We start from the raw sequence: 21,698 nt of genomic DNA, 5'->3' as shown, positions 1-21,698 counted from the left end.
ACACAAACAAATAGCTCCACTCTTGCAAAGTAAAGCCAAAACCAGCCTGAGAAATGCTCCTTGTATGTCTTCCAGTCTCATCTTTCTCCTGCCCTCTAGCCACCATGACTTTCTCCACATGGCCGCAGTTCTGCCCTCCATTTGGGGAAACGCTTGCTTCCCTCTCCATGTGGACTTCGACACAAAGCTCATATTCCCATTGGGCTGGAGGACAAGTGACTGCTTCTCAGAGTCAATCAAAGAGGGGACCAGAATCCTTCACTTCCCCATAGGCAGCTACCCACAGGGCACAGCACAGGTACTTGCTCTCACTAGAGATTTTACTTGCATGATTTTTCCACACAGAGCTGAAAAATATCAGGGCAGCAGGTTAAATGTGAGTCACAGCCCCTGGGAAAGACATAATCTGCTACAGATAGGTGGTGCTGGATCCCTCCCTGCATTGCTTTGTCAGGTTTGAGGGCCACACTCCAAAGGCAGGTAGGGGCTGAAATGTGTCTCTCATACTAAATTATTTAGATGCCTAAATGTGTTTTTTTTTTTTTTTAACATTTCTTGGACAGGTTCTAAGGACTCCTTGTGAGTGTGCAGATTCACTTATCCTCGAGGCATTAGGTAGTTCAACTTAAGTTGTTAAGGAGTGTTCCTCTTCAACTGTGTTTATTCCCACAAATAGGTGAGCCAGGGCAACATACGACAGTTAAACTGTTGCCAAGTTTCCATGGTAGTATAAAATCTGTCTTTGTTGGTATGTGTTGCACTTTACAAACTTTAGAAATACTGGATTGGCTTGACTTTCCAGGGGTTCACGAGTCTTTGAGATGTCTCTCCAGTCCTGTAAGCATAATCACTTGGGCAAGACATAAGCATGAGCTGATGCTTCAACAGCTTCCATTTGTTGTAACAGCCCATGGGATTTATAGGATGGTTTTCTACAGCTTGTCGATAGAATGATCTCAAACTAAAATCCACAGCTCCAGCACTACACTGCACTTGCCAGGAGTTCAAAGGTAATGTGCTGTTCCTGTACCACTCCACTCAATTTTGGATCAACCTTGCATCCAACACCCAGAGGCTGTTTGTGTTTCCTTTCTATGCTCTGTGCACTTAGGGCAGCAGATGAAGGAGTTCTCAGGGTTTCAGCACTTCATGTCCAGCCATACAAGCCCTGGCAGACGTGGCCGATTGGTGTCGCTTGCTGCTTTCATCCATCAAGTGGCAACAAAGGGAAATGCAAGTGAAAGATGCATTTCAGTGTCTGAAATTGCCACTGCAAGCTGCATGGGGCTGAGGAAAAATGTACCAGGCAGGACAGATGCAGGCTGGGGTCTAGAGCACTGGGAAGGATCTGAGGAGGGTATGGCCAGGCTTGAGGGCAGAAAGATGTCTCCCCAGACACAGTTATCTCCAGGGCCAGCTTCCAGGCTGCTCCACTGGTAGCAAGACTTGAGGCTGTGACATCTCCATCCTGAAGCAGATCTCTAAAATGGATAGCATAAGATAGCATAGCACATTTCAGTTAGAAGGGGTGGAGCTGACAAATCACCCCTTTTCACTCAGAGGACAGTGTGCGATGCCTAGCCTTGATGCAGGCTAGCAGAGAGACTGCCTTGGCAATATCAGCTCAGTGTGGACGTGTGGCACGTGAATGGGAATATTAACATTTTGCACAGTTACAGTGCTTCATATTCCCCTGCTTCTCCAGGCATGTACGTTAGGATGTCTGCTGATGCTAAGACCATCTGGCTCACGCCCCTAGGCCGAGATACCAGAAGCAGTATGGTCTCCTAGCAGCCATGACCCCAAGCTGCCCCTCTAACCCTTCAGGCTACACTCACAGGTCACAGGGTGACAATTCCTGGGACACAGAAGTGTCACAAGAAGGTGTCCACTGTGGCCAGGAAGGGTGGGTGAAGGGATTGAACCAAGGGGTCTGGAGCTCCAGGTAGCTTGGAGAATCAGGGCCGACTGCCTGAGGAAGGAAGATGTCCTTGGCCTCGTCCTCCTCCTTTCTGCCCTGTCCCAGCTCCTGGCAGTCCTGCTTCTCCTATCCAGGTAGCTCTGGGAACATGTGTCCAGCCAGAGCAGACTGGGGACTGTTGGGTAAGCCCTGGGGTAAGAGTGGGGATGTCAGGCAGAAGTCCTCTGGAAATATGCTGCCAGTTTTGATCAGAGAAAGATGGTGCATGCCATTGCCCCGAGGTATCGGAAGCCATCTCTGCTCCATTTACAGGACTCAAGCGCCTGAGTTCCCCGGGGTGGCTGTCCTCTTACCATCAGTGCTCCAGTTTTGGACTCAGTTTATAACCGATGTTAGGCCGAATTTCTGTTGTAAAGGTAAAAACCACGGGTACTGAAGTGCCTTGGGCTGCAAACTCGCCGTGGGCTTTGTGCAGGCAGAATGAGCGCCGTGCTCATAGCAGCGGGGGCAGAGTTCAGGGTTGCCAGCCCCAGCTGCCCCTGAAGAGGGTGTCCCTGCTTAGCCCACTGCAAGCCACCTGCCTCCCCTCCCTGCCCACCTCCACACCTTCCTTGTCTGCTTGCTCTGCCAGCCTGGCTCGCTCCAGTCCGTCTCCTGCTTCGCCCAGCTATCAACCGGCTGCCTCCAGCTGAGGTTGGGAGCTCTTCCAGCAGCACTAGGGCCTCTAGAGAAAGAAAACAGGGAGAGCGGGCACATGCCGCTGTATGCCAGGGGAAATCCTCCTGCTCCCTCCCCATCACGAGTTAAAGAGCTGCCTTCTTCCCTGGAAAGGGCCCACTGACCAAGGACAGAGCTTCTCCACAGCCCTTGGAAAGCCAGGAGGTCTTAGAGCTGTTTGGGGAGAGCGCCAGCCCCACAAGCGTGTTGGGGAGGAGGACTTGCTCAAAACCAGACATGTTCTTGATTGCTCAATTGCTCTGGGGATTGATAATCTGGCTGCTGTTATTGCAGACCTTCTTGGCATGTTTTGGGCTGTCCTCTCCTTCTACAGACTGACAGGCTGCAAACTGCCAGGGAGTCTGGAAAAACTTTTGAGTCTAAAAAGGGGCACACTGACTGCCCAGGACAAATGCCCTGTAATGAGGCTGTGGCGGGGGCCAGACCTCCTCCCACATCTCCTAGCCATGACAGGGGAAGAAAGAGGACAGCACTTTACAGGATGGGTTACACCCAGCCTCCATGCCACTCTGAACCATGGGTGACCCTTGGGGACAGAGCCACCCGCATCGGGGAGGAGGGAGCGAACCCACTGTGTCTGTGGTTCCTCTAGTTGCAGGCATTAGCCTCCGAGTTGAAGGCGGGTTTTACAGAAGCGATGCAGGAGCTGTCACGAATCCAGCATGGCGAGTACGCTCTGGAGGAGAAGGTCAAAAGCTGCCGCTGTGCCATGGAAGAGAAAGTGGCAGAGATGAAGAATTCCCTCAACACGTTCAAGGTAGGAGTGTGACCTGCGGGGGTGTGTTCATATCTGCCACATTAGCTCAAGTGGCACGGGGCAGCAGTCCCCTGCCTCCATCAGTCCTTCCTACGTGCAAAGACAAGGAGCTGGTAATTGTTTCAGATGTATCTGGTGCACCTCCTTTGGCTTGGTGACTCCTCCAACCCAAACATAACCCATGCCTTGGCCTGTTCAGCCTTCTTGACGGGCCACGAGGCAGGGCTGCCAGCCACCCTGGACACGGGGAACCCCTGCTCCAGGCTGCATGTGCCTGTTCACGGGCTGCCGCTGGGCCACCGTGCCGCACCTCTCCCTGCGTCAAGCCCCCTGCATCTCCTGCAGGAACCAAAGCCACTGGGGAACAGGGAGTGAACACAAAACCCTAAAGCCTTCTGAAGCTGCGTTCCCAGATGACTGGGAGGAAGTGCTGCCTGGTTTGATCCGGCCCAAGAGGATAAAGAGACAGGATTGGAGAGAGAGCCCAGCACAAGGCTTGATGTGCACTTTAAACCAGGCAGTGCCTCCATGCAGAAACCGGGTGACTGCCTGCGAGGAGGCAGGCGGAGGAACTGTTTTATTGTGTTATGGTAAATTCTCCCTAGGGGGTTTTGCCGAGTCAGTAATACCTGGTGAAGTTAAAGAGGGCTGATTACCAGAAAAGCCCGTTACCGACCCCGTGAGAGGAAGAGATGGATGGCGCTGGGCAAAAGGAGCCCCATGGCCCCCGATGAGCAAGGGAGACAACAAGAAGTGTAAGGGCACATGGCAGAGGTCTCAAAGCAACCAGAGGCAGGGTTATCCAGGACATTGTTATGGGGGGAAAAAGGGGTTTTAAAATCTAGATACAAGGAATTATGCAAGCAACAGGAGGGGCAAAGGCTTCTCTCCCTCTGCCTCATGCCCATGTTGACAGTCCAAATGTTGAGCTCCCAGCGAAGCCACCTCTGTGCTTGGGGAAAATCCCTGTCCTTCGATTTACAAGAAACTCTTGAGTCTCTCTCCTCCATCCTGCTGCTCACATTGATGAAATCTGCAGGAACCTCATGGATCAGAGAGCTCTCCATCCGTGTGAGGCTTGGTTGGGGGTTGCTGAGGGAGGACACGCTGCCAAGGAAGTTGCAGAGGGCCTCATGTCCTTAGGAAACCAGACTGAAAAGGCAGCTCCAAGGCCTGACTGGCAAAAGATATCCGTGTGAGTGATCACACTGGGATTTGAACCAGAACTGCAGAGGGAAATGTGCTTCCTCAGGCCCCCCTCCAAATGCCATGAAAGGCAGAAGTCCTCCCAGTGCTTTCAGCTGGTGGTGAATGAAGCCCTGTCTCTCCATTTCCCACCAGTGCCTTAACCACGTGGCATCACGCTGGCTGGAGGCAGCTGCCCGTGGTTATGGACTGCCATGCTGTGCATGACATGTAGGACACACACTGGGCTTGCAGAGTGTCTAATCACAGAGCCACCCTCCGCAGCACCCCGAACCGTCTCTAGCGCATGCCAGCCAGCGTTCAAAGGTGTGCTGTGCAAGGCTGACGGGCACCCTGGCAACGCTGCGCTTTTGCTTGTTTCTCAGGAGGAGCTGAGCAATGCAAAGTCAATGATTGAAGAAATCAGTGCCAAGCAGGAGGAAATGCAGCAGAAAATTGAGCAGCTGCAGCAAGAGAAGCGTCGGGAATCACGGAAGATGAAAGCCAAGTAAGGGCCTGAACTCCAGGGCTCCCGAAGCAGTGGTGTTTGCTTTGTTAATTTCTCGATCATTTTCTCTCTGGACATGTGTATCAACCCTGATAATTACTGGAAGCTCTAGCCTCCAGTTCACCCCAGGCTTTTAGACACATAGGGCACAGGGCAAACACAGCAGAAAAACACCAACACCTCACTGGGATTCCAACAGCAGAACAGCCCCAGCAGCTCTCAGGGAAACCAGGGCCTGGTGAAACAACACGGACCTGCTAGAGACACGCTGGAGCAGGAATATCGTTGCAAGTCAGGAGCCTTCACCATTGCAAGCTATTGCTGAGCCACCCCCATCCTGACAATAGCACAGCAGTTTCCCCTTCCAAGCGTGCAGGACTCAGCAGGCTCCTGATGGTGCACTCACGCTCTGCTTTCCTGTCACCAGCCTTTTCTTCTCTGAGCAGGGTCAGGCAGGAGCACGTTTGCACACTGCTGGGCCACCCTGTTGCTATGATGAAGCAGACAGCTCATCCACCTTGGCCCTGATTAGCTTCCTTCTGAAAAGGGAACTTTGATGATGGGTGTACAGCTGCCTTGATGCAAACACTTTGCAAATCTAGGCTAGCCCCTTAGCTAATTAAGCCATTTAATGAGATGAAATATGATCTGCAAAATAACAGATCTGAAATAACCTTCTACAGCCAGCAGAAGTTACTTCCAGAACATTGTTCATTAACTGCATCAAAGCCAACTCCATCGAAACCAACTCTTTTCCTGGTCTCTGCTCGAGCTGTCCTACTTCTGACTATGCTTATTTACACTGGTGTCTGCCACAACTGCCGTTTTAGGAGCTTCACCTCTAGCACTCGTACTTTACAATTGTCTCATTCTTTGTATTTGTACAGAAGAACACAGAAAGATGATCATGGGTCACAGACAGTGCCTACGCCTCTCCAGGGTAGCCCATTTCGATCCATCAACCTCCCAGAACCTGTGCTGATCAATGAAGATTTTACAAGTCTCTTACACAATGTGACTTACGAAAAAGGTAGGAAATAGAGTAAGCAAATGCAGTGCCTTCCTCAGGGCGGGGGGGGGGGGGGGGCAAAAACACAAAAAAAAAACCCAAACCCAAAACCCCAAAAAACAAAACCCAAAAAACAACAAAACAAACCACTAGGGTAAGAGGACACCAGGTTTTCCTTAGGTACCAGCAGCACAAAAAGAGAGGGAGGGCATTCTGCTCGCCCCAGCAGCACTGCTCCTGGGTCTGTGCACCTGTCTCGGCAGTGTCTCAGGATAGCAGCCTCGCTGCTGGCCCGGATTCAGGAGATGCTGCTCTGTGAACACTCTCCCAAAAGCCTCCTCCAAAGAAAGGGAAACAGTCTGGAGCTTCTTCCCTGTAACGCCAGTGGCACAGACACAGAGCCAAGCAGGAGGCCCTAAGAAAAATACTACAACCTGTGGATTTGTTTCTGTGTAAGGGAGCAGGGCACAGAAAGGAGGATCACAGGGACAGGGCTAACAGAGAACACCTGGTGACATGAAGGGGGCCATACAAGTGGTTGATTTGACAAGGGAAAATGGGAGCTGGTACACATACACATCAGGCCACTGGTGTGCCTGCTCCTTGCATATTCGCACTGCGAGGAGAATCACTGCCCCTTGGTAGCTGCAGGAGCTGCTAACCAGTGGTGTTGGGGTTACATCTTGCCCAGGAAAACTGTCAACTACCAAGCAACCGAGAGGGCTGGAACCAAAGGTGGTGGACCAGAGTCTTTTTTTCTATAATTAACTTTGGAGGTCTAAACTGATCTAGCACTCTCTCACTGCTCAGACAGGAAGACACTAGAAACATCTACATTTAAAATGTCAACAAAGGCAGAGATTGGATGAAAACCATGTCCTGTTTTCTATTCTGTTCTGCTCAGAATCCAGCCAGTCACGGCCCCCCTCTGCCCTACTCTGAATGGTGTGTCAGCCCTCTCCCTCACATCCCACTTGCCCCCTTGTTCCCAGTCATCTCACTCCTCTCCCATTCAATAAGCTCCTTTCCAACCAAAATGTCAGCCGTGTCTCTGTCAGGCCTCCATCCTCTTGCTCTGCACCTTCTGCGCTAGGACAAGCCAAGACTGCTCACAGTCCTCTGCTGTCACACAGCACCAAGCACAGCAGGGACCTCCGCGTTACTCTGCCCGCAGGTGCTACTGAAACAAAGACTGCAACAAGAGCCACAAGAGTAAAGGTCCTCCTTAGTGGAGGATCTAACAGGGGAGTTTCCATAGGAAAAGTGTGAAAGGCTGGAGGATCTAACCATACTGACTGGGCTTGGCAGGAGGAAGCCTGCTCTACAGCTGTTTTCTCTTGTAAAGTTTCCCTTTGCTCTTCAACAGTGTCTGACACCAGGATCATCCCAATGGGAGAAGGAAGTGTGAAAGTCATCGCAGGTCCAGGTAGGAAAACATCGAGTTGTCAAAAAACAGTAGGGCAATGATGCAGTTAGAGTGCTTGCTTAACTGCACTGAGGAAAAGCTTTCAGGGAATGCATGTCACAGGAATGTCTTTCACTTTGTCATGTACCTCCATTTTCATACCTGCAGTATGAAGGCAAAATGAGGGCAAACCTGCACCCCTGAAGTGACAAATACCTGACAGACAACACAAAGGATTAATATTTGGCAGGGAAAGCCTTTCTGCTGCTGCTTTTGCAAGTTCTAGGTGTCCTTGCAGAAAGGAAGAATTGAGGCTTACTGACAACGACAGCACCATTTTGCCACTTGGGAAGAGATAGTCTTTTCAGTGACTATACACCAGTAGAACTGGGGAGCTGTTTATTCACCCACCGGCTTCCAGATTGCTTGTAGACATATCCAAATAGTAACAGAGGAGTTTTTCTGGCAAAAAAAAAAAAAAAAAAACCAATTGGTCAGAAGTAAGGGTATACTAAGGATCTTGGCCAGAAAAAGGACACATGAGAACAACCATCAGATGTTTGCACTGTTCACTAGAAGCACTCCCTATTCTAGATGGCTCTTTTGCTTGAATCCACTTGAAAAAAAAGAGAGAACAAAAGCTATGGAAAAAGGTTCACTGCAACCCAAATTAAAAGTATTTCCATTAAACAATTCCAGCCCCATGGCTCTAGCGCACCTGCACCCTCCCCATAGCCTCAGACTACCAGTCCTGCTGCTGCTGTATAGTCATATCACACTAACAAAATTTTAAGAGCCATGACGGTTTACATCCATTGAGAATGGCATTTAAATCCAAATTATAATAATACTTTTTTCTACAATACCTGCCAATAAGTGTGATATTACCAAGTCCTGAAGTGTCCCAACACCCTGAAGTGCAACCTTGTTGCACTTGTTGCACTTATTCCAAGTGCATACTTGGAATATATGTTTTTTCTTTTCTAACGTGTCTAATTTTAGACCTTATTTGGCCTGAAAATCAATTCTGGAGGAGTGTAAATCTTGTTCTGGCAAAGTATTTGCCAACTGCACTTTTGTTTCTAAATTAACGCTACAAGGCTACAGCCCTTGTGAAGCAAAGATAATGCTTCAAATGCTTCAAACTCTCCTCCCAGTACTTCAAACGGACGATAATGCAGGTTAACTGCCTGCTGTAGCATAAACTGTCAACTGAGACGACAAGATCCATACAGCTGTTTGTCATTGCAGGAGCAACCATAGAGACAGAGGACAGCCTCAAGCCTTCCTTGACAACAGAGGGGCAGTCGAAAGTGCATTTGCCATCCACAGTGTGGAAGCAGCCCAAAGACACCAAGGACTGGGGAGATGAATACTTTTCCAAAGAGCAACCAGAGAGAGGGAAAGACTTGGGCCAAAGCAGATACAGCTCATCAGACAACATTATATGTGAACCCTCTTTGGCTGGTAAGGACAGAGTGGAAACTCTGGCTACAGGCTCAAAACTGCATTCACATCTGGCGTGAGCTAGTCGGTCATCAGCTTCTCAGAGGGAGACACACTAGCTAGTTTCTCCTGCTAGGAGGGAATGTATCAGAGCCTCAGTCTCCAAGACTTCTGGCTTTTGTATTTGTTGGTCTGTGCCACTGACAGAATTGCTCTGCACCAAGCACAGCCATTCTCCTTTCCAAGACCTGGCAAGTTCAGAGTACTGATGGGACTGGGATAGTTGCTTAAGCAGGTGAAAAATACAACTTCGCATTCTGCAGGAAACTGGATGTGAATCCCTGGTTATGAGTTGTTTCACCTTAGATAGTTTATTATTCTTAGGAAAAAAATGCTATTCACTGGGAAGAACAGATTTGCTTTGGAGCTTTCTTAGCAAACTGTGTCTTCAGTCACGTCTGGGGCATGCTGTGGCACCAGCTTAGAAGTTTGTATTTTGGGGAAAGTAGCTACAAAAAGACAAGACATTGGTGTAACTTTTCAGCAGTTTCTCTTTCACGATTTAACGTCAGATCACCAGGTTAACATAAGGCTGTCCTTGAGGTCAGCATTTCCTTATTTTTAAACTTAACCATTATCTTCTGGAAGCCAAAAGGCAGAACATCGCTTTGGAGCTGCTGGAGTCAGAAAGGAAGTATGTCATCAACCTTTCCCTAATCCTGAAGATCAAGGCCACCTTGCAAGGGCCAGATGTGAAAAGGAGCACCAAAGAGAGAAGGTATTTGATTTAGTGTGCTCTCTCTTTTGGGGAGTTTTCTTCAGTTGATTAAAGACTTTCCCACCTGTCCTTGCACCTTGTCCACCTTGCATCCCAAACCGTTTCACTGCTACTTCATTTCAGTCTCCTTCTGAGTCCCATCACTCTCCTATTCTTTTGCACGACTTCCACCTGGGAGGGAAGAAAGTTTTGTGCAGTCACTGCCTGCTTCTCCCCGTCCACAGCTCTGACTCTAGCAGCTGCTGTGGGCGTAAGCCCCTGGCTAGCGTCTGCCATCAGGTATTGATATCTACTGATACACATGTACTTACACACAGATAGAAGAGCAGTGGGACTGACCCAGCTTAGCAGTTAAACCCAGCTCCTTGCAAAGGCCATCCCCTGGGGCAGCTGTCTTAGTTCCCAGGATGGGATAGCTCCTACAGCTCTCCCCATTCACTCAGCTTTGGTCTGAGAGTTCCCAGCCCCTAAGCATATTTGGGGAGCCCAGTGATTGCTAGCTTCTCTCTTTTTTTGGCTCTTTCCACTGTCCCTAGGTGTCCCACATCCAAGCAGTCATTTGACAGAAGTTCACTGTGGGACATGGGTTGGTGTGGACTCATTTCAACAGTTACATGAGACACACAGTTGAAACTGGAGCATGATAGTCCAAAGTGAACTTTTATTTTTACTCGTTTTCCCTGGAATTTTTCCGTCTAGCAAAAGATTTCGATATTTGACATCTTCATTCTGATTCTGGATGAAATCAGCATGAAATGACAGACAGGTACTAGCACATTTTGACTAGCTCTGCATCAAAGGGTTGGCTGGTTAAAGGGCCTGACAAACGAGACAACATACAAAGCTGGGGAATTCTTCTCTGAGCACTCTGGGATGGCTCAGGACCGTGGCCCTGCTTCACCAGCCACAGCAGCATTGCCTTTGGCTTTTTAGCTCTGCAAATTCTAGTCATCTACACAACCTACTGGAGAGTCAGCCTAAGAAACCTTCAAAACATTGTAATAATACCCTACTGGAGAGGGTACGTGCATGTACTTGGCAGCCGAAACAGGGTCTCCTGGTGCAGCCAGGATTCCAATAAAAGTAGTTAATAACACCTGTGTTGAAAGTAAGCCTGTGCTGACAACCTATGAATGCACATTTCAGCAGTACATGCTTAGGGCTGAGATCCTCCTCTGTGTTACCAGCCTGATATAATCTCTCTTCAGTTTCTTCCCCAACTCTTTGCGGCACCTGGTCCAGCAGCACGTCGATTTACTTCATGCTCTGCAGGAGAGAGTCCTGAGCTGGCCACGACAAGGGATCCTAGGAGACATCTTCCTGAAGTTAACAAATGATGAGGTATGCTACAGTCCTCTCTGGACTCTCCTGCTGTGATTCATGGCGTTGTGCTCATGGCCCACAGGTGGTCCAAGATACCTTGCAGCAGAGGGGCTGTGCTGGGAAGCTGTGGATAGGGTAAGGCCTTTCAGCCAGCCTCCTTTCAGCAGAGTCCCAGTGCATGGTAGCCCCTTTGTTGTAGTACTTGGCTGGTCACAGAGCCCACACGCCAGACTCATCTGCGGACATGAAGCCACAGAGCACAGGCCTAAAATAAACGCACAAGATCTAGACTTGGTTGGAGAAGCTGCACATGAGCCTTGGCAGCTTGGATGTCTGTATTCACAGTTAAGGGTGTGAAAAGAGCATGTTTCTTATGCTCCTCTTCCACAACACACTTTGCTCAGAGTTATGACAAGAGGGTGGGCAGGCCCCTTATCCTATATGGCTTGTAGCCCCAAGTAAAACAGCACCTCCTTCTCAGGGTGAAGGTCTGCCCAAACCCTGGCGAGCAGTGGGACCTCTCCTGGAAGGATGTGGAAAAACTCATCCGATGCTTTATACATTTTAAGAGTCTTAAATAAGAAAGGCTTCTTCCTCCCCAGCCTCTCTACCCCTCCCATCTGCTATAAAGCTTTACACACTGTGCTCAACAGCTGAACACATTTTATTAAACAGCCTTTCTTGAGAAGTCCCTGAAAGCTTCACACGGGTGAGCAGCTCTGCTGCACTAATGAGCCCAGGAGTGATGGTGGGGAATCAACAGTTTCTCTTTCTGGCTGGCTCTATGACCAAAAAAATCTCTCAAGTTTCTTTGTTCTCTTCTTTTTTTTCCTTTTATAAGAATAATTTTCTGGACTACTATGTTGCTTACCTGAGGGACCTGCCAGAATGCATCTCTCTGATCCACGTGGTGATCCTGAAGGAGGTAAGGTTCCTGCCTGCTTCACAGACACATCATGGCAACACGCAAGCCTGGATCTCTTCCTGTTATGCCTGCCCACGATAGGACTGTGCTGCCAATCCACTTGTTCTGTTACCAAATGCCAGTTTCCCGAACATTTCCATGGCTGACACACATCTACAAAAGGCAGCTTTAATGTTTTCATCACTGTGTGTAACCAAAGTTATATTTCTGCTGTGACATCAAATACTGTCTCAGATCAAACCTCCGAGAAAGCCTGCCTGTGCGCATGCTATCCAGAGCTGTCCTAGCCCAGTGGTGTCTCCTGGAAAATGGAGGACTCATCCGAACAGGGAGACCAAGAGTGAGGCTGTAAGTCCTTTAGGGAGAAAACAGTCTCTACTGTTCAACTTTGGGTAACTGGTCTCACACCCTTCATTCTTGGTTTAAACTAGGAAAGTTAAAAATACAGGTAGTTTTAAAGTGCAACAACTAAACCACACTAGCTCACTTCGAAGACATAGTAATTTAGAAGTCAATCTCATTTTGTTCAGTTCATTTGGGCCTAAACTGAGAACTTCATTCCGAACCATAGCATGTACCTGGGGTTTCAATGAAACGTGAACTTTAAACAAACACCCCTACTTAACTAGGCTGAGTGTCCCTCACAGATAATCCCCAACCTATAGAATTTCACCCTTAGGACTAGCACTGCTGGTGGAAGGAGATGCAAATATCCCTTCCCGAAGCCAGAAGGAGACTGGTGTATTGTCACAAACAACTGCCGCTTGACTGGCGTGCTCCTGGGAACTGTTATAACTACTTACAGCATAACTACTCACTACACCTCCAAACCATTTGGAAGCAGACACCTTTTATGAGTGGGACAGACTCTGACGTTGCTTTCTCTGTTTCAGGTAGAAGAAGAAATCAAGTCTGATCTCTACATTCTGTTCTTCCATATAGTCCAGCGAATCCCTGAATATCTTATTCATCTACAGGTAGGGCCCCAAGACGGAAACTGTCTTGTTGAACTCTTATCACAACACGGGACTTAACTCAGAGCTGGTATTCAGGCCTGCACAGGTACAGGGCTTCTGGCTAACCCAGCAGGCTCTCTGGAGAAAACCTCTGAAAGGGAATGCCAGTGGAGAATGGCTTAATTTTCATCATTTTCACCTTAAGCTTGCTTCTATTTGCCAGTTTCTCAATTTGGCCTGAGAGAACCAACTTTTGTCCCCTGGGAAGACAAAAGTTCTGCTGCCTAGTGCTCTGGGAGAACAGGAGGCCAGAGATGGGGCACATCTCCTGTGAGCTCCAACCTAACTTCCGTAACAGAGCTGGCCTCTTTGCTATGGGGTCCACATGCCTGTTAGCTGAGAGACTGAGACGGCTAGCGGCTCCTAGGGCCCAACAACCTCTCCTACACAGTTCTGGTTCATAGAAGGGTTATCTGAATTATGCTAAAACATTTCAGACAAGGCAAATGACACAGAAAGCAAGCCCTATAAAAACAAGAGATTGGTTTATTTATCCAATGCTAAATGATACCAATGCATCACCCACACATCCCACGATTACATTTACAGTGGTTACTTCTGTATTTGCACTGGAGTGCTAGGAGGCAGGCCCTGTACAAGTCCCTCAGAAATGGTGCTGCCTAGAAGAGCTCCCACAGCGCAGCGCCATGGGCACTCCAGAGCACTAATCCATGGTTCCAATAGCACCTTCTCCCGGAAAGGGTTAGGACACCCTCCAAATGGCCTGCTCTCCTCTGTGCCCCAGAATGTCCTGAAGTTCACGGAGCAAGAGCATCCTGACTATTACCTGCTGCTGGTGTGTGTGCAGCGCCTCCGGGTTTTCATCTCACACTATAGCCTCCTCTTCCAATGCAACGAAGACCTGCTCATACAGAAAAGGAAAAAGCTGAAGAAGTAAGCACAACATCAGCTTGTTCTCTTTATCACCAGGGAAAGGGAGGTGTGGGGGAAGCCTGGAAACAGGGGATTTAGGTCCAGGCAAGTTGAACAGGTACGTTGCTCTGTTGAAATAAAACAAAGTCCTTTACATGTGAATGCTGGAGAACACACACTAGTGTTCTCCAAACTGAGGTCAGATTTGGGGTACGTCCTTCTGTCTAACTCTGAAAGGAAAATCAGTTTAATCTTTCGAACCACAGCAACCATGTGTTTCATGGAAACATTTGATTCCTTAAGCTGATGGCAAAGGCACTCCTCAGTGGGAGAATACATGGGGGCTTAGCTGCTTTGTCAGCTCGGGGCCCTGGTGAATGCCAAGACTGATGCCTAAAGCCCCCATAGGCTAAGATTGAGAAAGAACAGTGTGATCTTTCTCAGAAAGAGTGATGAGGCATTGGAACAGGCTGCCCAGGGCAGTGGTGGAGTCACCATCCCTGGAGGGGGTCAAGAAACGTGTAGATGTGGTGCTTGGGGACATGGGTTAGTGGGAGTTAGGTGGTGTTGGGTTGATGGCTGGACTTGATGATCCTTGAGGTCTTTTCCAACCTTAATGACTCTATGATCTCGTTTTACCGGAGGAGTGGGGTGGGAGAAACAAAGGCCTCCCATAAACTGCTTGAGATGAACTGTGATAGAAAAGACCCTGAATGTAGATTCTCAAGTTGTGGTTCAAAGAGTTCCTTGAAATCTTTTTTTACTAAAATCAAAATCTGGTTGCCTTTGCTCCCTGTGATGATTCACTGTCAGAGTAGGACAAGATCAAACTTCAAATGAAGTTTCCAAATCAGGAGGGTGGTAAAGGGCTGCAGCAGACTGCTGGGGAGGGACTGCTATTGGGAGAGGCATTAAGAACAGGACAGAAAACAGGATGCCCTGCTGACTGGGACAGACAAGGTGGAACAGGCCCTTCCTTGGGGCGGGAAGAGGTGAATGGGAATATTAAGGTCCCTTCCGGACCTGTTTTCTGTGATTCTACATGCTCGTGCTCATTCCCTGCCTTATTTCTCAGCACAACGATGGATTTCTTCTCCCTCAGGTCATCCCTGGTGAAGCTGTACAAAGGTCTCTCCTCCCAGTGTACGAGCCAAGATGTTTCTCCAACACCTAGTGCGACATCTATCCGGGACAGTGGGATCCACTCTGAAGAGACAATACAGCCATTCCCACCAGCACCTTCCTCTGGCACGACAACCCCGTAAGCCTATTGTCCTAGTAGAAGGGTTTCAAACTAGGCTGAAAACTCTCCCCTCACCCATACTATGCCAGTGACACTAGGCAGCTACAAACTGTCATTTCCAAGACTACTTCCTGTGTCCGCACAGAGAGATGTAGGGCTGGCTCCTGCCTGCTATCCACTACCATGTGGCTTACAAGCAGAAAACATTTCAGGGCTCTACCCAGGGCTGTCAATGCTCTTGCTAGCTGTCTTAACTTTGTACCACGAAGACCAGGCAGCGATGTGTATAGGAACACTCCGCATTATTCACTGTCAACAACACAAGAGCCAGGAATACGACCAAGGTCACAGACTATCAAAAAAAAGTACTTTTCCACACAGCACATCATTCAATAATGGAACTCTCTATCACAATATGCAAATAAAAACGGGTTCAAAGAGACACAAGACTAATTCAAGAAAGACAGGGCTACTGGTAGCAGCTGGCAATCTCTGGCCATTTCTAGTATACTAACAGGTGCCAGCTGAGATGATGATCAAAGCAGCACACACTAGACTTGTCTTTTTTCTTACATCAGCAATTTGTGGCTGTTGTGCTTCCATACATCATCTGACACTAACAAGAAGAGTCAGGCTTCATCAGAGTCCCCTTCAAGTAGCAGTGTAACTAGATCAATCCCTAGCCTTCTTCTCACCAGACTACCCAAGCCAATCTCTCTCCCCTCACTGACATGATGCTCCAGGTGCCTCAGCTGGTGGCCCCCCCAGTTTCCCCACATTCTCCCTGAACTGAGGGCCCAGCATGGGTCCAGGTGGGGCCTCATCTGCACTGAACAGAAGGGAGGAAAATAACTCCCCAGGTTTGGCTGGCCATGCAGCTCCTAATATAGCTCAGGATTTGCGTTGTCTGCCGTGTCTCATCTTTACCCTGCCATTGGCTATAGTCACAGAATCCCAGAATGGTTTGGGTTGGAAGAGACCTTAAAGACCATCCAGTTCCCCCCCCTACCATGGGCAGGGACACCTCCCACTAGCCCAGGTTGCTCAAAGCCTCATCCAGCCTGGCCTTGAACCCCTCCAGGGATGGGACACCCACAACTTCCCTGGGCAACCTGGGTCACTGCCCCACCACTGTCACAGTGAAAAAACTTCCTCCTAATATCCGATTTATATCTGCCCTCTTTCAGCTTGAAGATGTTACCCCTCGTCCTGTCACTACACTCCCTGATAAAGAGTCCCTCCCCATCTCTCCTGTAGCCCCCTTTCAGCACTGGAAGGCTGCTATAAGGTCTCCCCGGAGCCTTCTCTTCTCCAGGCTGAACACCCCCAACTCTTTCAGCCTGTCCTCCTCCAGGAGGTGCTCCAGCCCTCTGACCATCTTCATGGCCTCCTCTGGATCCGCTCCAACAGGTCCATGTCCTTCCTGTGCTGAGGACTCCACAGCTGGATGCAGTACTCCGGGTAGGGTCTCAAGAGAGCAGAGGGGGAGAATCCCCTCCCTCGACCCGCTGGTCACCCTTATTTTGATGCAGCCCAGGACACAGTTGGTTTCTGGCCTGCAAGTGCACATTGCTGGCTCATGCTGAGCTTCTCATCTACTGACACTCCCAAGTCCTTCTCCTCAGGGCTGTTCTCAATCCATTCTCCGCCCAGCCTGGATTTGTGCCTGGGGTGGCATGGGCCCACCTCTCCAGCCTGTCCAGGTCCCTCTGGATGGCATCGCTTCCCTCCAGCGTGTCACCACACCACACATCTTGGTGTCATCAGCAAACTTGCTGAGGGTGCACTCCATCCCACTGTCCATGTCACCAACAAAGATGTTAAACAACACTGGTCCCAAGTTTATACCAGGGCTGCTGCTCATCCCAAATCTGCCAGTCTGGTCGGTCTGATGCATGGGGTTATCTTGCCCCAGATGCAGAGCTCTGCACATCCTGAACATCATAAGGTTTCTGTTCCCTCACTCCATTCATTGTGTCTTCAGAAGATGGCAGTGGGACTTTCCTAACTAGCGTTCATTAAGGGCCGTGTAGGTGCACACCCTGCACCTAATACCTCATCCAATGCTGTAATCTCTGCTGACTTACCTGGAACACACGGCAGGCAGGAGCCCTCCAAGTACTCCTGACACACTTCTAGGGACAGAGTCATCTTACCCAAGAGAGGAACCTTGTCCACCTAAAAAGACAATCAGACCACAGGAAGCATTACAGAAAAAGAAGGAACATAAAAATCCAAAATGCAGACAAACAGGAGAGAGATCAAGCAGTTGGCTTCTCATCTCAGTTTCTATTCATTCCATGGTGTAGAGTACAAAAGTCAGCCAAAGCTACTGGATAAGCAGTTCTACTCCTGCAAGTTTGCTCCTGCTAACCCAGCCAGACAATTTCTATCAGTGGCAACTCTGTTATTGCTCTCTAAGATATGAAAATACCTTTTGGCCTTAAAAGCAAGAGAATGTGGCTGGGGTAGCAAGGGCGGAGAGGGACTTGTCATGCTGTCTCTTGGTCATCCTTTAGTATTCCACTTCCATTTTTGTTTTGTTTCTTATTTTTAAGGCATCTGATGCCCCAGATGAAGAAACCCCAGCCAACTGTGATGGAGAACATACAGGCTGTAAAGCCCCCTGACTGGGAAATGGAAAGTAGAAAACACGAGAGGCCAGAGAACATCCTTGCATCCTCTCAGCTCACAGAGCAGGAACTCAAGGCTCTGACAGGCCCCTTACAATCCATTCCTGAAATGGAGTATGAAGCACCACCAGCTGATGCGGTGGGTAACACCGAGAGAGCTATCAGGACCTCTGTGGAACTGCTGCAGGATGCACGGAACTTTGCACCAAGCTATGAAGAGTTTGACTACCCTGGGGAGGTTTTCACCCTTCCAGGCCCCTATGAAGATGATGCCTTCCAAAACCTCGCTCTCTTTGAGAATTGTTCCCCAGCCTCGTCCGAGTCCAGCTTAGACATTTGCTTCCTTAGGCCTGTTAACTTCACATCAGAACCGGAGAGGACAGATCACGCCTTACAGCCATTGCCTAAGAGCTGCACTCCTGTAAGCAGCAGTACTTACAAGCGTGAGATGTTCCACAGCAAAGGCAAGCAGCTGAGCAGGTCTTTGAAGGAGCTGCCGAGGAGCGCCGAGGGTGTGAGCACCAGACTCTACAGCACACGGAGCAGCAGCGGGAGCCGGCTGCAGCAGAAGCAGGAGAGGAATGTCCAGCCTCACATGATCTCAGCCTCATCTCGAAGCTCCCAAAGGAGCTACTTCCCCCCACAGAGAGGAGCGGGTGAAAAACAGAGCTTTTTGGAAGTAAGGAGGCTTAAATAGGAGGAGAAAAAAAGAAAAAAAGGCACGTGGTGGTGCAGAAGCAGTTTTGGAATAAGATCTGAGATACGGTTAGGGCAGAACATGCCAAAATAGCTTCCAAGTCCACGCACTCAAAGTCCTCATCTGCATGTACATGCCCAAGGGAGGGACAAGACAGCTCCTTTTCACACACATCTTCCCTGTGTGCCTCAAGTATGGGCTGAGTGACAGCTGGAACACCCTTGAGACAAGCTAGCCTCTCATGTGTCTCTAGCTGTCACTAAGCCTCCCCCACAAGTAAATGTTGCATCTGATCAGGGTCACTAACTATGTGCAAAGCTGTTCGAAATTAGTGCTATAGGGTGGCACCCAGTTAAAAAGGTGCCTTTCCACCTGCTGTGAGGAGTGGTGGGTTAAGAAAACCAATGGTTTAGTATCAGATCCTTAGCCAGCATAAACCAGCATGACTCAGCCAAACTCAGCCCACTTACACCAGCAAGGATCTGGTACATGGGTTTCGTTTCACCTGTGTTTGTTGCATGGATCACAGACCTGTGCTGAAGTCTGCGTGAAAACAGAGCCCAGCAATTGTGTCCCTCAGACAACCACTGTCATGGCAGGCGGCACTCCAGACCTTCAGGGATGCCAAGTCTTGCAGACACAAGGTTTCTGGAGGCTGAAGCTCCTGATCAGAGTCAGCTTTGAGCTGCCACACTCACGGGGAAAGATGCCCTTGATGCTTCCTGAGGAAGAGGCCAAGTGTGCTGTGAGGTGCTTAGATAGTTCTCTCAGTGCTGCCTGGAGAAACACCCTCCTGTTAAAAGGAAGCAAGATGCAGAGGAGGCTGTAGATGCAGATGATGGTGGGAGGAAGGTTCCAACAGCCTGACTGAAAAGGCACCAAGGGAAACCTCAAAAGAGAGAAAAAAGCCTAGTGAGTGAAGGAGGTGGTGGATGGCTGAGCAGGGAAGATGAGGCAGAGGGAGAAGACCCATGGGGACACAGCCCTCCCAGAAGCAGAGGCCTGGGAGCTCTTTGGCACTCACCTGCATAGAGCTATGGCCCACAGCAGGGCGAGGTGTAGAGCTAGTCCAGAACCGTAGGACACATTCTCACCCACAGGGCAAAGGAGACCACCGTGGCAGTGGTGGACAGAACTGGACAAAAGGAGCTTGTCCAGAGCCTTGCTGAGAGGAACTCAGCACTCTCCTGAAAGGGGAAGAGATCTTTCAGTGGCACATTTTCCACAAGGTGTGCGTGCTAATGAAGCCTTCTGCCACACAGATATAAAACCAGGCAGCAGCAGAGCCAACAGAAGAGACTTTCACACCGTATCAGCTCCAGAAGCCTGAAGCTTCCCTGCTCTAAGGGTAAACAGAGCTCAAGAGCAAGGACAGGGTGGGAAGCTCCTTCAGCTCCCCATGCTGGCTTGCTCCCTCATTGGCAAAAGGGGCCACTCAGCTCCCCCTAAACAAAAAGCTTAGCAAGAAAGGTTCCCTCTAACAACACTTATCCCTCCACTCCTCTGGCACTGCCTCAGCCTCAGAGCCAGCAACAAGCTCTCTCCAGAGGTACAAGTGCTGCCAAGGTCCGAGAGTGACCTTTTGTCTCCCAGCCTTGCCAGCACCTCCTCACCCACCAAGCCCCTCCTAGCACAGAGAAAGAGACAAGGGGACAAGGATGTGAGGTTGCAAATGCTGGTTAAATTGTTTTTTCCCTTTTAGGAGCTCCATGCAGAAGACAACACCAGGTTCTGCCAGAAGGATGACAATGAGCAAACATCCTTCAGCGACCACAACCCACGGCACGAGCCCAAGGGGGGTTTCCGGAGCTCCTTCCGCAAGCTCTTCAAAAAGAAATAAGCAGCCCCAAGAAAGGCAGGCCACAGCCTAAGTGCAGCAGTGCTTCCCCAGGTCCCTGAGGGTGGAGACAGACAGCAAGGCCCCAAGATCCCCCCTGACTAACACAGTAGGTGGAGGGGTGGGGGAGAGGAGACTGTCACAACTGCCTTACAAATGCATCCTGCTCTTCCTAGCACAGGGCAGGGCCAGGCTATGGGGTGAAGTGCAGCTCAGCCAGCAGGTCCAATAAGCACAGGAACTTGCCAGCTTTCACCCCGCCTGACTTACTTTTCCTCAAAGTTTTGGAAAGCTTTGGCTGAACCCCACTGTCTTCTCCTCCCCCTCATCCCCCAGCACTGCTTGATTTACCATACCATCTTTGCTCTTCCAAATTCAAGCCAGGTCTAATTTGGGCTCACCCACAACAGAGGGGTTACCTTTGCAGCCTTGGCATCCTGGCCGGAGTCAAATTCCCCTTGTACCTGCACTTTCCAAAGAAAAACCACCATCAAAGATGTCTTCCAGGAGGCCAGCTCACATTATCCTGCTGGTTTGAGAAGGTCTGATAAGTAATAAGCATCAGCTGAAGCACCTGAGCTTAATAAGCAGCATCCTTTCTTTTGAACTTCCATCACTCCCCCAAATCCTCCTTCACCTTTTATGCAGCGTGCTGTTTCTTGAATTGCCTCGTGCTGTAGGAATCTCTACTCCTGCTGTCGGAATTGCCTGCATCTCCAGGCAGGTGACACAGGCTGAGCCCAGGGCCTGCCACAAGAGACAAAGACTCTTCTCCACTCTATCCCCACTGTGGATCAATGCAGACACTGCAACCAGCGTCCTGGCTCCTGGTCTGTAATACACCTGAAAAACTCTTTTGCTAACTCTCTTGGACCTGACACCACCTTACAAGCCCCATTATGTTCAGCACCTTGCTTTGGAGCAGTTCTAGCTAAAGCTGAGGCACTAGGGCAGGAAAGTCAACGGTGCCCCATGTTCAAAGTCACAAGCCCTTCTTCTTGTGCAAGGATACTCTTCCTCCCACAACAAGGCCACACACATGCCACCCTCCTCGCATCTTGACATGAAAAACCCTCAGTAATGCTGCTCTCTGCAGAGGACTATAGCTTTTGTTAAAAAGAAAGTATGGAGAGAAACACAGCCCTCTGGTGTGATATCCATGTCACACCCCAGCACCAAGAGCACAGTGCTGGGGTGTCAGCCGATGTTGGGGCATGCTGTGGACTGCTTCAAGAGAAATGTGGTTTTATCACATTCTTTTGGCAGGGTTGGGATACTGGCCTGTCATAAAGAACAACTTTAGCTGTTGTGAACTGTCTCTGTGAGGCAAACAGCAATGTCTTGAGGGAAATACGCAGGACTGTAAGATCAGGGGCTTGGGACTCCAACACCAGTGCAAGGGTG

At 49.5% G+C, this 21,698-nt stretch overlaps 1 protein-coding gene across 1 annotated transcript; it reads left to right on the top strand.

The window, feature by feature from the left end:
• The first annotated feature begins 2,310 nt into the window (after nt 1–2,310).
• On the top strand, nt 2,311–20,305 carry ARHGEF33 (Rho guanine nucleotide exchange factor (GEF) 33). The gene is made up of 14 exons (XM_010082876.1): nt 2,311–2,337; nt 3,252–3,416; nt 4,988–5,109; nt 5,997–6,139; nt 7,485–7,544; nt 8,775–8,990; nt 9,618–9,747; nt 10,956–11,088; nt 11,912–11,995; nt 12,889–12,972; nt 13,757–13,905; nt 14,987–15,145; nt 17,686–18,439; nt 20,160–20,305. Exons 1-14 carry the CDS (start codon nt 2,311–2,313, stop codon nt 20,295–20,297), a joined length of 2,364 nt encoding a protein of 787 aa, XP_010081178.1. The 3' UTR covers nt 20,298–20,305.
• The last annotated feature ends 1,393 nt before the right edge of the window (nt 20,306–21,698 follow it).

Source organism: Pterocles gutturalis, unplaced genomic scaffold (genome assembly GCF_000699245.1).
Source record: "Pterocles gutturalis isolate BGI_N339 unplaced genomic scaffold, ASM69924v1 scaffold6675, whole genome shotgun sequence".
NCBI classification, from domain to species: Eukaryota; Metazoa; Chordata; class Aves; order Pterocliformes; family Pteroclidae; genus Pterocles; species Pterocles gutturalis.
Note: the sequence above shows the minus strand (reverse complement) of the source record. Positions and strands in the feature narration are given on the sequence as shown.

Excerpts from the sequence above, each read along its gene's own strand:
- ARHGEF33 (XM_010082876.1), top strand. The coding sequence starts at position 2,311 with ATGTTAGGCCGAATTTCTGTTGTAAAG. Across the intron at positions 2,338-3,251 it reads GCCGAATTTCTGTTGTAAAG|TTGCAGGCATTAGCCTCCGA; the intron begins GTAAAAACCACG and ends TGGTTCCTCTAG. Across the intron at positions 3,417-4,987 it reads ATTCCCTCAACACGTTCAAG|GAGGAGCTGAGCAATGCAAA; the intron begins GTAGGAGTGTGA and ends CTTGTTTCTCAG.